The sequence below is a fragment of the Amblyraja radiata genome, chromosome 5, assembly GCF_010909765.2.
Source record: "Amblyraja radiata isolate CabotCenter1 chromosome 5, sAmbRad1.1.pri, whole genome shotgun sequence".
In the NCBI taxonomy this organism is placed as follows: domain Eukaryota; kingdom Metazoa; phylum Chordata; class Chondrichthyes; order Rajiformes; family Rajidae; genus Amblyraja; species Amblyraja radiata.
Window position 1 is genome coordinate 101,616,879 of NC_045960.1, and position 17,914 is coordinate 101,634,792.

Consider the following 17,914-nt stretch of genomic DNA (forward strand, 5'->3'; position numbering starts at 1 on the left):
GAGACATGTCCTTTGCCAACTGAAAGACAACACTCCTCAAATACCGAGCAGAAGTCATTCTGATGCACAGGATAACCTCACATTGATGCAGCTGATGTAAACATCTCATAACAATCCCAGAGTATCATGTCCAACTGCTACGGAAAGACTACAGTTACAAAGTGCAGATCAAAAAAAGTGCAAGGACCATAATGAAGTAGATTGGCAGATGGGAACTACACCCTTAGATTATGAGGGGACCATCAGTATCTGCAAACATAATAAAAAGCTATTCCTTTATCTGGTGGTATGTGGTTTCAGGCTTTTGCATCTTCTGCCCAACAGGCAAAGGGAGACGAGGAACGACCAGGGCGTAATTGGTCCATGATTATGTTGGCTGATGTCCCATGGTAATGCAAAGTGTAGATGGAGTTGGTGCAGAAGGAAGCTGGTCGCATGATCCACAACAAATGTTTTGGTCTTGTGCAGAACAGTTGCCAAACCATTGTGATGCATCCCAATAGAATGCTTTCTACTGTGCTAGTTCAGAAGTTGGTAATAGTTGCTGGAGACATGCCTAATTTTTTTGGAGACTCAGTAGCAGAGTATATTCAAGACAGATTTATAGTTTTGTTTGTATTAAGTGAATCAACAAGTTTGAGGTTTGTGTAATGTGGCGTGGATGTAAACACAAGATCTTTTACGGCAAAGTTGACCCATGGGATAAATGTCCTATTTCTGCTTCTATGTTGTATGTAAACATTAATGGAATATTATTAGAAATAAATGTAGACCAATCATGTATGAGGAACGGTGTTGACTCAAAAAGTCAGCAATTTTATTTTACACCCTCAAACTTGTTCATTTGTTCTGTAACATAATTCCATCCATTCACCTTGCCACATCCTTTTATTCATTCATTTAAGCCAGAAGGCACATCAACAACTCTACTCCCTTAAGAGACAAAGGAAAATCTGCATGTCTCCAATGCTTTTTACAAACTTCCACCGATGCACCATCGAAAGCATACTGTCGGGTCGCATCACAGCTTGGTTTGGGAACAGCTCTGCCAAAGACTGCAAGAAAATATAGAGAGTCGTAGATGTAGCCCAATCCATCATATAGACCAGACTCCTTACTACTGACTCCATCTATACCATGCTGCCGTGGAAAAGAGCCAGCATATTCAAAGACGTCACACCCTGGCCATTACTTCTTCTCCCTGCTTCCACTGGACAGAAAGTACAGAAGCTTGAAAGCGTGAGGCACCAGATCAGGCAAAGCATCTCCCCCTCAGTTGTCAGGCTTTTGAACAGCCCTTCCGTGAGCCAAGATACTGCCTGATTCACCTCTACTCCATTGTGGACATTATATTTTATCTATGCAACAGATGCACTACAATGATGAAAACTATATTATGCATTCTATCTGGCCCTTTACTCTACCTATTGTACCTGATTTTGATTTGTTTGTATTTATGTATAATATTATCTGATCTCATTGGACAGCATGCAAACCAGAGCTTTTAATTGTACTATATATCAAAACAAAATCTGAAATTAATTAATTGAACCAGCATGTACTTTTTTTTGTGGAACAGTATTCTATATTTACACCACCTTTCATAGAAACATAGAAAATAGGTGCAGGAGTAGGCCATTCGGCCCTTTGAACCTGCACCGCCATTCGATATGATCATGGCTGATCATCCAACACAGTATCCCATCCCTGCCTTCTCTCCATACCCCCTGATCCCTTTAGCCACAAGGGCCACATCTAACTCCCTCTTAAATATAGCCAATGAACTGGCCTCAACTACCTTCTGTGGCAGAGAATTCCACAGATTCACCACTCTCTGTGTAAAAAATTATTTTCTCATCTCGGTCCTCAAAGACTTCCCTCTTATCCTTAAACTGTGACCCCTAGTTCTGGACTTCCCCAACATCGGGAATAATCTTCCTGCATCTAGCCTGTTCAACCCCGTAAGAATTTTGTAAGTTTCTATAAGATCCCCCGTCAATTTTCTGAATTCTAGCGTGTACAAGCCGAGTCTATCCAGTCTTTCTTCATATGAAAGTCCTGCCATCCCAGGAATCAGTCTGGTGAACCTTCTCTGTACTCCCTCTATGGCAAGAATGTCTTTTATCTTATTGGGAGACCAAAACTGTACGCAATACTCCAGGTGTGGTCTCACCAAGACCCTGTACAACTGCAGTAGAACCTCCCTGCTCTTCTACTCAAATCCTTTTGCTATGAATGCTGACATACCATTTGCTTTCTTCACTGCCTGCTGCACCTGCATTCCTACTTTCAATGACTGGTGTACCATGACACCCAGGTCTCGTTGCATCTCCCCTTTTCCTAATCGGCCACCATTCAGATAATAGTCTACTTTCCTGTTTTTGCCACCAAAGTGGATAACCTCACATTTATCCACATTACACTGCATCTGCCATGCATTTGCCCACTCACCCAACCTATCCAAGTCACCTTGCAGCCTCCTAGCATCCTCCTCACAGCTAACACTGCCCCCCAGCTTCGTGTCATCCGCAAACTTGGAGATGTTGCATTCAATTCCCTCATCCAGATCATTAATATATATTGTAAATAGCTGGGGTCCCAACACTGAGCCTTGCGGTACCCCACTAGTCACTGCCTGCCATTCTGAAAAGGACCCGCTTACTCCTACTCTTTGCTTCCTGTCTGCCAGCCAGTTCTCTATCCACATCAATACTGAACCCCCAATACCGTGTGCTTTAAGTTTGTATACTAATCTCTTATGTGGGACCTTGTCGAAAGCCTTCTGAAAGTCCAGATATAACACATCCACTGGTTCTCCCTTATCCACTCTACTAGTTACATCCTCAAAAAATTCTATAAGATTCGTCAGACATGATTTACTTTTCATAAATCCATGCTGACTTTGTTCAATGAATTCACCACTTTCCAAATGTGCTGCTATCCCATCTTTAATAACTGACTCCAGAATTTTCCCCACCACCGATGTTAGACTAACTGGTCTGTAATTCCCAGTTTTCTCCCTCCCTCCCTTTTTAAAAAGTGGGGTTACATTAGCTACCCTCCAGTCCTCAGGAACTACTCCAGAATCTAAAGAGTTTTGAAAAATTATCACTAATGCATCCACTATTTCTGCTGCTACTTCCTTAAGTACTCTGGGATGCAACTTATCTGGCCCTGGGTATTTATCGGCCTTTAATCCATTCAATTTACCTAACACCACTTCCCGGCTAACCTGGATTTCACTCAGTTCCTCCATCTCATTTAACCCCCAGTCCCTTGCTATTTCCGGCAGATTATTTATGTCTTCCTTAGTGAAGACAGAACCAAAGTAGTTATTCAATTGGTCTGCCATATCCTTGTTCCCCATGATCAATTCGCCTGTTTCTGACTGCAAGGGGCCTACATTTGTTTTAACTAATCTTTTCCTCTTCACATACCTATAAAAACCTTTGTAGTCAGTTTTTATGTTCCCTGCCAGTTTTCTTTCATAATCTATTTTCCCTTTCCTAATTAAGCCTTTTGTCCTCCTCTGCTGGACTCTGAATTGTTCTGAGGCTGCTTGTTCTGGCTAATTTGTACGCTTCATCTTTTGTTTTGATACTATCCCTGATTTCCCTTGTTATCCACGGATGCACTACCTTCCGATTTATTCTTTTGCCAAACTGGGATGAACAATTGTTGTAGTTCATCCATGCAGTTTCTAAATGCCTTCCATTGCATATCCACTGTCAACCCTTTAAGAATCATTTGCCAGTCTATCTTGGCCAATTCACGTCTCATACCCTCAAAGTCACCTTTCTTTAAGTTCAGGACCCTTGTTTCTGAATTAACAATGTCACTCTCCATCCTAATGAAGAACTCAGCCATATTATGGTCACTCTTGCCCAAGGGGCCACGCACAACATGACTGCTAACTAACCCTTCCTCATTACTCAATACCCAGTCTAGAATAGCCTGCTCTCTCGTTGGTTCCTCTACATGTTGGTTTAGAAAACTATCCCGCATACATTCCAAGAAATCCTCTTCCTCAGCACCCCTGCCAAATTGATTCACCCAATCTATATGTAGATTGAAGTCACCCATTATAATTGTTTTACCTTTGTTGCACGCATTTTCTAATTTCCTGTTTGATGCCATCCCCAACTCCACTACTACTGTTAGGTGGCCGGTACACAACTCCCACTAGCGTTTTCTGCCCCTTAGTGTTTCGCAGCTCTACCCATATCGATTCCACATCCTCCACGCTAATGTCCTTCCTTTCTATTGCGTTAATCTCCTCTCTAACCAGCAACGCTACCCCGCCTCCTTTTCCTTTCTGTCTATCCCTCCTGAATATTGAATATCCCTAGATGTTCAGCTCCCAGCCTTGGTTACCCTGGAGCCATGTCTCCGTGATCCCAACTATATCATATTCATTAATAACTATCTGCACATTCAACTCATCCACCTTATTACGAATGCTCCTTGCATTAAGATACAAAGCCTTCAGGCTTGTTTTTACACTCTTACCCCTTATACAATTATGTTGAAAAGTGGCCCTTTTTGATTTTTGCCCTGGATTTGTCTGCCTGCCACTTTTACTTTTCACCTTGCTACCTATTGCTTCTACCCTCATTTTACACCCCTCTGCCTCTTTGCTCTTGCACCCATCGCCCTGCCACATTAGTTTAAATCCTCCCCAACAGCACTAGCAAACACTCCCCCAAGGACATTGGTTCCATTCCAGCCCAGCTGCAGACCGTTCAAGTTCCAGTTCAAGTGAGTTTATTGTCATGTGTTCCTGTATAGGACAATGAAATTCTTGCTTTGCTTCAGCACACAGAACATAGTAGGCATTTACTACAAAACAGATAAGTGTGTCCATATACCATGATATAAATATATACACACATGAATAAATAAACTGATAAAGTGCAAATAGCAGAAAATGGTTATTAATAATCAGAGTTTTGTCCGAGCCAGGTTTAATAGCCTGATGGCTGTGGGGAAGTAGCTATTCCTGAACCTGGTTGTTGCAGTCTTCAGGCTCCTGTACCTTCTACCTGAAGGTAGCAGGGAGATGAGTGTGTGGCCAGGATGGTGTGGGTCTTTGATGATACTGCCAGCCTTTTTGAGGCAGCGACTGCGATAAATCCCCTCGATGGAAGGAAGGTCAGAGCCGATGATGGACTGGGCAGTGTTTACTACTTTTTGTAGTCTTTTCCTCTCCAGGGCGCTCAAATTGCCGAACCAAGCCACGATGCAACCGGTCAGCATGCTCTCTACTGTGCACCTGTAGAAGTTAGAGAGAGTCTTCCTTGACAAACCAACTCTCCGTAATCTTCTGAGGAAGTAGAGGCGCTGATGAGCTTTCTTGATAATTGCATTAGTGTTCTCGGACCAGGAAAGATCTTCAGAGATGTGCACGCCCAGGAATTTGAAGCTCTTGACCCTTTCAACCATCGACCCATTGATATAAATGGGGCTGTGGGTCCCCCTCCTACTCCTTCCGAAGTCCACAATCAGTTCCTTGGTTTTGCTGGTGTTGAGGGCCAGGATATTGCGCTGGCACCATATGGACAGTTGCTCGATCTCTTCTCTATACTCTGACTCATCCCCATCAGTGATACGCCCCACAACAGTGGTGTCGTCAGCGAACTTGATGATGGAGTTCGCACTGTGATTGGCCACGCAGTCATGGGTATAGAGTGAGTATAGCAGGGGGCTGAGCACGCAGCCTTGAGGTGCTCCCGTGCTGATTGTTATCGAGGCTGACACATTTCCACCAATACGAACAGACTGTGGTCTGTGAATGAGGAAGTCGAGGATCCAATTGCAGAGGGATGCGCAGAGACCCAGTTCTGCGAGTTTGGTAACCAGCTTGGAGGGGATGATTGTGTTAAATGCCAAGCTGTAATCGATGAATAACAGCCTGACATATAAGTTTTTGTTGTCCAAGTGGTCCAGAGCGGAGTGGAGGACCAGCGAGATCGCATCCACCGTTGATCTGTTGTGGCCGTAAGCGAACTGCAGTGGGTCCAGGTTTTTGTCGAGGTAGGAGTTGATTTGCTCCATGATCAGCCTCTCAAAGCACTTCATCACCACCGGCGTTAGTACCACTGGTCGATAGTCATTGAGGCACGTCACCTTACTCTTCTTGGGCACTGGTATAATTGATGCCCTTTTAAAGCAGGTGGGGACCTCAGACCTCAGAAGTGAGAGGTTGAAAATGTCCGTAAAAACTCCTGCCAGTTGGTCCACACAGGTTTTTAGAACACGACCGGGTATACCATCAGGTCCAGGTGCTTTTCGGGGGTTCACCCCTCTGAAGGATTTCCTGACGTCGGCCTCTGTGACTGAGACTGAAATACCATCACAGCGAATGGGGGCTCGGGAAGGCACATCAGTATTCTCCCTATCAAAGCGTGCGTAAAACGCATTGAGCTCATCAGGGAGTGATGTTTTTCGCCGACATTCGAGCTGCTTCCTGGTTTCGCCTTGTAGGAGGTGATTGCATTCAGGCCCCGCCACAGCTGCCGAACATCTGTTTCATCCTCCAGTTTGGAGCAGAAGTCCCTTTTGGCCTTTTTGATGGCCTTACCAAGGTCGTATCTGGACTTCATGTAGGCCACTGTATCATCGGACATGAATGCCCTGTGTCTGGACTTTAGAAGAGTGCGGATCTCAAAGTTCATCCAAGGTTTCTGATTGGGAAACACTCGGAAGGTTTTTGTAGGGATGCAGTCCTCCACACATTTCTTTACGAAGTCTGTAACGACTGTGGCGTATTCGTTCAAGACCGTTGCCGAGTCCTTGAACATTGCCCAGTCTACAGACTCCAAACAGTCCTGGAGTTGTTCCTCTGCCCCCCCCCCCCCCCCCCCCCGACCAGCTCTGTGCTGTCCTCACTTCTGGGGATGCGCTCTTCAATTGCTGCCTGTAGGCAGGAAGAAGCAGCACCGCGGTATGGTCGGATTTACCGAAGTGAGGGCGAGGGATAGAACGATAGGTATTCTTGATGGTGGTGTAGCAGTGGTCGAGGGTGTTAGGTCCTCTGGTGCAGCAGGAGACATGTTGGTGGAAGTTGGGGAGTGATTTCTTGAGGTTTGCCTTATTGAAGTCCCCAGCAATGGTGGTAAATGCCTCGGGGTAAGACGTCTGGTGTTTGTTGACCACGGCGTACAGCTCCTCCAGTGTCAGACGGACATCTGCCTGGGGTGGGATGTAGACCGCGGTCAGGATAATGGAGGTGAATTCCCTTGGGAGGTAGAAGGGACGGCACTTCACCGCCAGATGTTCGAGGTGTGGAGAGCAGGAGTTGGAAAGGACTGCCACGTCTGAACACCACGCAGAGTTGACCATGAGGCAGACGCCCCCTCCTCTAACTTTCCCAGGTGCCAGGGTACGGTCCATACGGTGGATGGAGAACCCTTCAGGCTGGACTGCTGAGTCTGGGGAGCTGGGGGTGAGCCATGTCTCTGTGAAACAGAACACAGAGCATTCCCTCAGCTCCCTTTGATAAAGCAGTCTTGCCCTTAAGTCGTCCACTTTGTTTTCAAGCGACTGTACGTTGGCCAGTAGGATAGTAGGGAGAGGGGTCCGAAGTCCCCTGCGCTTCATTCTGACCTGGTCCTGCCCGTCGGCCACGTTTCCGGACACAATGGAGGCTTCCCCTTTGTTTCCAGGTACTGTACTTGCTGTACCTGCTGTTTCTGCGGACCTGCACTGGAACGGGGAATCCCTCACAGACGGCAGCTCCAGCTCCGTAACTAACGGGGGTTCCCTCAAAGTCGGCAGCTCCAGCTCCGCTGTTCCTGGAAGATCCAGCCCGTCGGCTCTGGGGGTCACCCCGGGGTCTCCAGGTACCGTGCCTGGGATCCTTAGTCGGGTCGGGAGTTTCACAGCCAACGTGGAAAAATTTAAAGTCCGGGGCTCCCGCAACTGCGGGAGATCGCAAAATTGCGAGAGCCTTGAGGTGCTCAAGCAGCTTGTCTGAAACGGCACCGATTTCTGCCGTTTTTCTGATCGTCCTGTTTGTACTGGTCCCACCTCCCCCAGAACCGGTTCCAATGCCCTAGAAATTTGAATCCCTGCCCCTTGCACCATTTTTCAAGCCACCTATTCATCTGCAATATCCTCCAATATCCTCCTAGCCCGTGGCACTGGTAGTAATCCAGAGATTATTACCTTTGAAGTCCTACTTTTAAGTTTATCTGCTAGCTCCCTAAATTCACCTTGTAGGACCTCATCCCTTTTTTTACCTATATCGTTGGTGCCAATATGCACCACGACAACTGGCTGTTCACATATGGAATATTGTCTCCTATTTTTCTTGTGGCATGTCTTTGACATTAAGGGAATATCTCCTGGTTTCCAGTACCTTTCTCAAAAAAAACAAAAACTTTCTCACTGCCAAAGCTATGAAATACATTGAAAATGTTAAGCCCTTAATCATCCTTGTATTACAGAAAATTGCAGTCTACCTCTGATAAAACCATGTACAAAACCATGTACAATATTTCATATATTTCGGAAGAACTTACTGAGCATTTGTTCGGATCAATATCCTCCTTCTCCTCATAGTAGAAGTAGACAAATGGGATCCACAGGAAGACACAGAAAAGAATGATGGAATACAAGGCTGTTACGAGAGAAAAGGAGATACAAAATTAATCTGCAGAAACTACTAAAATAATGTGCACGGTACAGAGGCTGTGCTTTGCCTCCATGTGATCTTTTGAATATCACCAACCTTTTCATTGGTTTACAATTAATCTGATTAATACGATTAATCAATGTTTTTAAGTTAGATTATTCAAAGGAAAGCAGAAGAACTCTGAGTGGTTTCAGCAAACATTATCCCTCAATCCACATCATTTAAACATGTAAAATAGATAACAAATGTATTATATTACATCGTAATTACATTCAAAACTAAAACTAAGGCTTGTTTATAAGAAATTTCCGTTGGAGAAGGAAACAATATTCTTTCTCTTTTTGACCCATTTTGTTCATTTTCCAGGATCTAAACAAAGTTGGTCAGGCCAGTAATTATATTATTATTTTCATTCATAACTGACATCAATATGATCATGGTCAGCCACATTCTTGATTAGTTGCAGTCATTTTGAAGGTACTGCTGAAGTTCGAGGAATTGGACCCAATGATGATTAAAGATGTGTGATATATTTCCAAGTCACATGGTGTGCGAGTTGGAGAGGGACCTGCAGGTGGTGGTGTCCTCATGAACCCGAACTTGTACTTCTTGGTGGAAAAGTACACAGGCAGTCACTGAAAGTAATTATCGTGTGTTCTGTAGATGGGATACACTGTTGCCATCATGCTTCAGTCATGGAACTGATGGATGTTGACATTGATGGGTGGGGATCTAATCAATCCCAGATGGTATCAAAGTTTCTCAAGTCTTGTTGGGTCTGTACTTGTCCAAGCAAATCAGGGGTGTTCCATTACACTCCTGAAAACCTTATGCCTGTTGAAAAGGCTTTGGATGGGCACAGGCACAGAATACCCCATCTCTGACCTTTTCTTGTGGACCTAATATTTGCCTCATCAGTTAAGTTTCTGGTTAATAAAAACTCAAATACGTGGATGGTTGGAGACTTGAAAATGGTAATACCTTGGACAGTCAAGATAGCTGGACCTCTTATGGAAATGGTCAATAGTTTAGATTTATTATTGTCACTGCAAAAGCTTTGTTTTATATGCAATCCAATCAGATCAGAAAAGGGGACGCACAGAGTGCAGAATATTGTTCTCAGCTTTGTGGCACATCAGATCAATAGACAATGTGCAACATCTGCAACAGGTGAATGGGGCAGTGACTTTGCTGACGCCAAGAATAGAGGGTGGACCGGTGCGGTGCCCGTGACTACATGCTGCGGCAGGACTGGTTCACCGCAATGAAGAGGCAAGTGTTCAATGAACTTTTTGTACAGTCCAGGTGAGGTCTGTTGTATGATTTTACCGGATTATAAGCAAGAACAAAGAATCTCACTGTATTTGGGTACATGTGACAATAAAGTATCATTGAATCATTGAGGCGGAAGTTGTACTGATATCATGTTATTAAGTTCTCTATCTCCTTCCTGTACACCATCATGTCATTGTTCGTGATCCAGCCCGCCTGTAGGGTCATCTGCACTGTCTGGTAACTTTGAGGCACAAATATTACTTTTCAGCTCTTCACTAGCTACTTTTCAGCCAATGCCTGAATATTATCTAGGTTTTCCTGTATGCAGGCATGAACTGCTTCAGTTGCTTCAGAGTTGTGAATAGAACAAAGTTGCCTCACATCAGTGAATGTACCCATCCCAGATTGCATGATGGAAGATCTGTGATAAATAGCTGAATATATCAGTGGGCGGCGCGACTCTTGTCAGCAGCGGCCTCTGCAGTCCGTCTGTCTTTTTATTGTTTTCTGTCTTGTTTTATGTAGTTTTTATTGTTTTTTTTGTCGGGGTATGTGTGTGGGGGTGTGGGGTGGGGGGGAACTTTAAGGTCTTTCCCCTGCACGGGAGACCCAACCTTTTCTTTGTCGGGTCTCCGTTGTCGTTGGGGCTGCAACGTGGAGCGGCCTCCAACAGGAATTACCTGGGGCTCCAGTCGCGGAGCTGCGGATCTACTCACCATCACGGAGCTGGCCGAGTCCGGAGCGGGTGTAGCTGTGGTGGAGCGCTGCTGTGACCCGACACCCGGAGATTTGGAAGCTCCTACCGCAGATCTGTGGACAGTAATACCGGGAGCCCGCAGGTCCCTGGTGGGAGACCGCTTTTCGGGGCTTCCGCAACGGCGACTTCTCCCGCCCGAGTTGCGGGGTTGAAGATTACCTGGAGCGGGTCCTACATCACCGCCCCGCGCGGCTTGGAATGGCCGCGGGACTTTGTGAGCGCCCGCCGGGGCTCCAACACCAAGAGCCCGCCGGGGCTCCAACACCAAGACCCGGTGCGTGGCCTTGCATCACCCGGCGTGGCTTTAATGGCTGCGGGACATTTAACAGTGAGGAGGATTCACTGTGATGGATGTGTATGTGAATTGAATTGTGTTGGTGTGTGTCTTGGTTCTTTTTTTTGTATGGCTGCAGAAACCAAATTTTGTTTGAACCTCATGTGAGGTTCAAATGACAAATATAAGGTATTGTATTGTATTGTATTGTATTGTGTATATATACCTACTATGTTGAGCAGTGATATGCTGGGGCTAGATTGATTTACTACTAATGACATAACCATCCTCATTTGTTTAACTCCAGCCATTGGAATGTTTTCTCCTTGATGCCTGTTAGCTACAGTTTTACCAGGGCTACTCAACATCACACTCCGTGAAATGATGCCTTGATGTCAAGGGCAGTACTCCCACATCACCCCAGGAAAGCAACTCTTTTCCATGTTGGTATCACAAAGACCAAAGAGGTCTGGAGCCAAATGGTCCTTGCCAAAAAATAGTAATGATACGCAGGTTTACTGGAGGGTAAATGCTGATTGACAGTACTGCTAACAGCTTCCATCACTTTGCTACCAATTGAGTTTAGGCTAATTGGGAGGTTGTTAGCTGGATTGCATTTAATTTGCTTGTTTTGAACAGGGAACATCTGGGCAAGTTTCCAGATTGTCAGATAGATGACATAATTACAATTGTACTATAAGCACTTCCTTTGTTCTGAAGCATAGGCCTTTTGTACCTGCAGTCTTCAATATGTTTAGCCTATCATGCTCACATCCCAAAAATGGTCAATTGAGTAATAGAAACATAGAAGATAGGTGCAGGAGTAGGCCATTCGGCCCTTCGAGCCTGCACCGCCATTCAATATGATCATGGCTGATCATCCAACTCAGTATCCTGTACCTGCCTTCTCTCCATACCTTCTGATACCTTTAGCCACAAGGGCCACATCTAACTCCCTCTTAAATATAGCCAATGAACTGGCCTCACCTACATTCTGTGGTAGAGATTCCACAGATTCGCCACTCTCTGTGTGAAAAATGTTTTTCTCATCTCGGTTCTAAAAGATTTCCCACTTATCCTTAAACTGTGACCCCTTGTTCTGGACCTCCACAACATCGGGAACTATCTTCCTGCATCTAGCCTGTCCATTAAGAATGGCCTAAGAATTTTGTAAGTTTCTATAAGATCCCCCCTCAATCTTCTAAATTCCAGCGAGTACAAGCCGAGACTATCCAGTCTTTCTTCATATGAAAGTCCTGACATCCCAGGAATCAGTCTGGTGAATCTTTTCTGTACTCCTTCTATGGCAAGAATGTCCTTTCTCAGATTAGGAGACCAAAACTGTACGCAATACCCCAGGTGTGGTCTCACCAAGACCCAAGACCTTGAACGAATACGCCACAGTCGTTACAGACTTCATAAAGAAATGTGTGGAGGACTGCATCCCTACAAAAACCTTCCGAGTGTTTCCCAATCAGAAACCTTGGATGAACTTTGAGATCCGCACTCTTCTAAAGTCCAGACACAGGGCATTCATGTCCGATGATACAGTGGCCTACATGAAGTCCAGACAACAGTGGTGTCGTCAGCGAACTTGATGACGGAGTTCGCACTATGACCGGCTACGCAGTCATGAGTATAGAGTGAGTACAGCAGAGGGCTGAGCACGCAGCCTTGAGGCGCTCCCGTGCTGATTGTTATCGAGGCTGACACTTTTCCACCAATTCGAACAGTCTGTGGTCTGTGAATGAGGAAGTCGAGGATCCAATTGCAGAAGGATGCGCAGAGACCCAGTTCTGAGAGTTTGATAACCATCTTGGAGGGGATGATTGTATTAAATGCCGAGCTGTCATCAATGAATAACAGCCTGACATATGAGTTTTTGTTGTCCAAGTGGTCCAGAGCGGAGTGGAGAGCCAGCGAGATCTCATCCACCGTTGATCTGTTGTGGCGGTAAGCGAACTGCAGTGGGTCCAAGTTTTTGGCGAGGTAGGAGTTGATTTGCACCATGATCAACCTCTCGAAGCACTTCATCACCACCGGCGTTAGTACCACTGGTCGATAGTCATTGAGGCATGTCACCTTACTCTTCTTGGGCACCGGTATAATTGATGCCCTTTTAAAGCAGGTGGGAACCTCGGACCTCAGAAGTGAGAGGTTGAAAATGTCCGTAAAAACTCCAGCCAGTTGGTCCGCACAGGTTTTTGTCGGGATGTAATCCTCCACACATTTCTTTATGAACTCTGTAACGACTGTGATGTATTAGTTCGGGTCCATTGCCGAGTTCCTGAACATTGCCCAGTCTACAGACTCCAAACAGTTCTGAAGTTGTTCCTCTGCCTCCCCCCTCCCCTCCCCCCTCCCCTCCCCCCCTCCCCCCTCCCCCCCCCCTCCCCTCCCCCCCCCCCTCCCCCCCTCCCCCCCCCCCACCCCCCTCCCCCTCCCCCCCCCCCCCTCCCCCCTCCCCCTCCCCCCCCCCCTCTCCCCCCCCCTCCCCCCCCCCCTCCCCCCTCCCCCCTCCCCCTCCCCCCCCTCCCCCCTCCCCCCCCTCCCCCCCCCCCCTCCCCCCCCCCTCCCCCCCCCTCCCCCCCCCTCCCCCCCCCCACCCCCCCCCTCCCCCCCCCCTCCCCCCCCTCCCCCCCCCCTCCCCCCCCCTCCCCCTCCCCCCCTCCCCCCCCCCCCCCCTCCCCCCCCCCTCCCCCCCTCCTCCCCCCCTCCCCCCCTCCCCCCCCCCCCTCTGTACAGTCCTCACCTCTGGGGGTGCGCTCTTTAATTGCTGCCTGTTGGCAGTGTAGATTGGTTTATGCATGACAACCAATCATAGTAGAATAGCATCACTAACCCCACCCTACTGTACGATTTATATTAACACCCACTTCCTTTACTGCTCAGTCTTGGAAGCGGTTATGATGTTCTGACAACTAACAACCTGCTGTACCGCTATAGTTTGAATGCTGATTAAAGATGATCTTGGATCTTAGATTGTATGACTCGTTTGTTTACATGGTGTCAGAAGTGGGATTCGAACCCACGCCTCCAATTGGTGACCAGAAGGAGCTCTTTGCATCGAGGACGGAAAATATGGTAGCTCGTCCGATCTGTGCCGCGACGACCTCGACAGTCCTCATAGGATAGTGAGGGCGCCTGATGGCAGAGTTCAAATCTTTCGGATTGATGCACACGCGGATCTCGTCTTTATCCTTCTTGAAAGTAGCAACCATGGTGGAGACCCAATCAGTAGGCTCACTGATCTCTTCTAGCACGCCTAAGGATATCATGTTTTTTAGTTCAGACTCAATCCTGTCCCTCATGGCATGTGCCACACGCTCTGCCCTGGACATCGCAGGCGGCAGACATTCTCGAATGGCACGGTAAACACTATCTTGTCCTGGTCGACTCTTATTCTAACTGGTTCGAACTCGACCTACTGACCTCCATCACATCAGAAATGGTCATTCAAAAGCTAAAGAAACACTTTTCCACATTCGGCGCACCCGTCCGTTTGCAGACCGACAACCGAAGACAATTTACCAGCCACGCTTTCAAGCTCTTTGCCAACCGATGGAATTTCCACCATGTCACGAGCAGCCCGGAGTACCCACAGAGCAACGGGCTCACTGAACGAGCTGTCAGAAGCGCAAAACATCCAATGGAACGTGCACACATTTGCCAATTCAGACGTTTACCTCGATCTCTTAAAACTCAGGAACATTGGGGGCGAAGTGAGGGCGAGGAATGGAGCGATAGGCATTCTTGATGGTAGTGTAGCAGTGGTCGAGGGTGTTTGGTCCTCTGTTGCAGCAGGAGACATGTTGGTGGAAGTTAGGGAGCGATTTCGTAAGGTTTGCTTTATTGAAGTCCCCAGCTATGGTGGTGAACGCCTCGGGTTAAGACGTCTGGTGTTTGTTGACCATGGCGTGCAGCTCCTCCAGTGCCAGACGGACGTCTGCCTGGGGTGGGATGTAGACCGCGGTCAGGATGATGGAGGTGAATTCCCTTGGAAGGTAGAAGGGACGGCACTTCACCACCGAGGTGTTGAGAGGTGTGGAGAGCAGGAGCAGGAGTTGGACAGGGCTGCCACGTCTGAGCACCACGCAGAGTTGACCATGAGGCAGACACCTCCTCCCAGATGCCAGGGTACGGTCCATACGGTGGATGGAGAACCCTTCAGGGTGGACCGCTGAGTCTGGGGAGGTGGGGGTGAGCCATGTCTCTGTGAAACAGAACACAGAGCATTCCCTCAGCTCCCCTTGATAAAGCAGTCTTGCCCTTAAGTCCTCCACTTTATTTTCAAGGGAAATATATATGATATGATATATGAAAGAGATTTAGATTTTTTTAAACAAATTTCGAAATCCGCGGAAATCCACGGGTCCATGGAGAAATCTCATGCCTGAGCTGTTCTGGCCAGTTTTAGCTAATTAAATATTAGTTTTAATCTCTAAATAAAACAATTTAAATGTAATTCAATGTAAATGATAATTTAATTGCAATGCAAGTTGGTTACTCAGATTTTATTGACACACCGCTATGGGGTTCGAGGCAGCCCTCATGCACATTCCATTCCATCTGTCATAGCACTAAGCCTTCTGAACAACATGCTGGATATTAAATAAACTGACATTCAGCATTCTTTGGAGAAAACGTGTTCTCCGCTGTTAATAACCTTCTCAATCCCAGCTGACTCATTGGGGGAACAAATGGGATACTAAAATGCCACACAACACACCAGTACCATATGGCTGGGGGAGTCTAACAGACGATATTCATCATGCAAGCATGAATATTTAGGCGCGATGGGAATGCATAAAACAGCATGAAGTCCTGCTTTATCCAATATACCAAAATAACAATAAAAGCTTAGGAGACCACATTTGACTAGAAAAAATGTATTTAATTAATTCCCTTGGCAATACGAGACTCAAAATTCAAAATGCTGAGTACAGTTTTCAAATACATTTATCATTCACAGCTGCACTCCAGCTGTTACTTGGAACTCACCTCAAATGTTGCTGGTCTTCACAAAACAAAGTGTAAGACTGGCTGTGTACAGAGCAGCCAAACCTTCAAAGATTCCAGACTAAATTCAAAAATAAAATTTACAATGCTTCTTTATTCAATAGGCAAATAAAGCAGCAAATGGCAGAAATACATTTTGATGAATCCACATAACAATACAAATAAAGTCGATTACTATTCCACAATCATCCATCTTTTGATTTCTTGGTTGTAATCAGTGGCAATTTTACAGACCAGGTATCATGCTGAACTTCTTTATCACAACTGGGAGCACTTTAGTTTCAGTACAGAGATGAGACTGCTTATTTAACTGCTTTTACAGAGATGACATACCATGATTGCCAATTAGCTTTATGAACATGGTTTAATTGTACTTTGCTTATAAGATTGTCATCATTTATCTTCAGCTACAAAACTTAAATATTAAACAGAACCAAAATTTAAGATACTAAATTGAGACTAATTTTCTACACTCTGCATTTTTTCCCAACACTTGTGACATCGACAGCTCACAATTGATGGTAAAAAATTAATAAGTCACTGGTCTTTAAAATCACAATAAAGAATGCATCACTACATCTCACTATTCTTGGTATCTGTATGTGCATTGGTACTTTAAATCCAACAGAAATCAACATATTTACAGCAAAGTCAAATACTCACTCTGGCTAAATGCCCATAATCACATAGGCCTTTCGTGCTGTTCTTTCAAAATCTTAATATCCAATCTAATCAAACTACTGCAGAATATGTCAATGAAGATCAATGAGAGAATCGTGGAATCATAGAGCACAGAAGCAGCCGTTTACTGCCCACCTTGTGCAGGCGGTGATTCTTTGTGATGCCTTCTTTGCTAAACCCTTTTGCCTGCATTAAGTCCATATTCCCCTTATGTTTTTTTCTAACCTGGGAGCTGCCCAAATGCCTTTTAAACATTGCATCTGCTTCGACCATTACCTCTACAGCTCGCTCCAAATAACCATCAACCTCAATGGAAAAACCCATCAAAGCTCCTTTAAAATTCATCCTCTCATCCTCGATAATATATTCTTCTATATTCCAGTGACAGAAAATCCAGTCTATCTAATCTATCCTTATAACTCCAGCTTTTCATTTCAGGCACCATCTGGTGATTTGCTTCTCCACTCTCTCTATTGACACCAGATCTTTTTCTGAAGTGTGGTAACCAGAACTGTACATGGTACTGCAAATGCTGTCAAACCAATTTTTGTAGTTTTGATGGGCTGAATGGCCTACTTCTGCTTCCAGAACTTATGAATTTACAACTCCACCAACTTCTGTGTAGGCTGAAAATCTAATCAGACCGCTGACATTCCCAAAGTCATTTATATGTATTACAAATAATAAACGTCCCAGCACTGATCTGGGACATTACCTGTTACAGACATCTATCATTAACACTGACTTCTTATCACTAAGCCAATTTTCTTTTTAGTTATCCAACGTGCCTCAGATCCCATGTGCCTTCTGGAGCTGCTCACATTGTCAACAGCCTTGCTGAAGTCCATCTCAAGCACATGTTACCCTTCTCAAAAAACTCAATTAAATTATGCAATATGATTGTAAATTTATGATTTCTAATCAGTGATTTAGGCATGGAAAACAGGCCCTTCGGCACAACTAGCTTAGGTAGGTAATTTGGTCGACATAGATTAGTACCTGTGTTTGTGTTTGTCTCATATTCCTCCAAACCTTTCCTATCCATGCACCTGTCCAAATGTATTTTAAACCACTTCCACATATCCACTGCAGTCTGGTTAAAACGATTGTCAATTATTTCCCTTTAAAATACTTCCCTCTCACCTTAAATCTATACTCTAGTTTTAGACTCAACAACTCTGGGAAAAGATTGTCACCGTTCATCTTATTTATGCCCTCTGTGAATTTATAAACCCTTCAGCCCCCTAAGCTCCAGGGAAAAAAGCACCAATTT

General features: G+C 45.6%; 1 protein-coding gene across 4 annotated transcripts in view; it reads right to left on the reverse strand.

Moving 5' to 3' along the window:
• lmbrd1 (LMBR1 domain containing 1) overlaps positions 1–17,914 on the reverse strand; it is a 182,635-nt gene that overhangs the window by 108,196 nt on the left and 56,525 nt on the right. For all 4 annotated transcript variants that reach the window (XM_033021890.1, XM_033021891.1, XM_033021893.1 and 1 more), the window contains one exon: positions 8,523–8,620. In XM_033021890.1, coding sequence (XP_032877781.1) covers positions 8,523–8,620 — 98 coding nt within the window. The remainder of the gene's footprint in view (positions 1–8,522; positions 8,621–17,914) is intronic.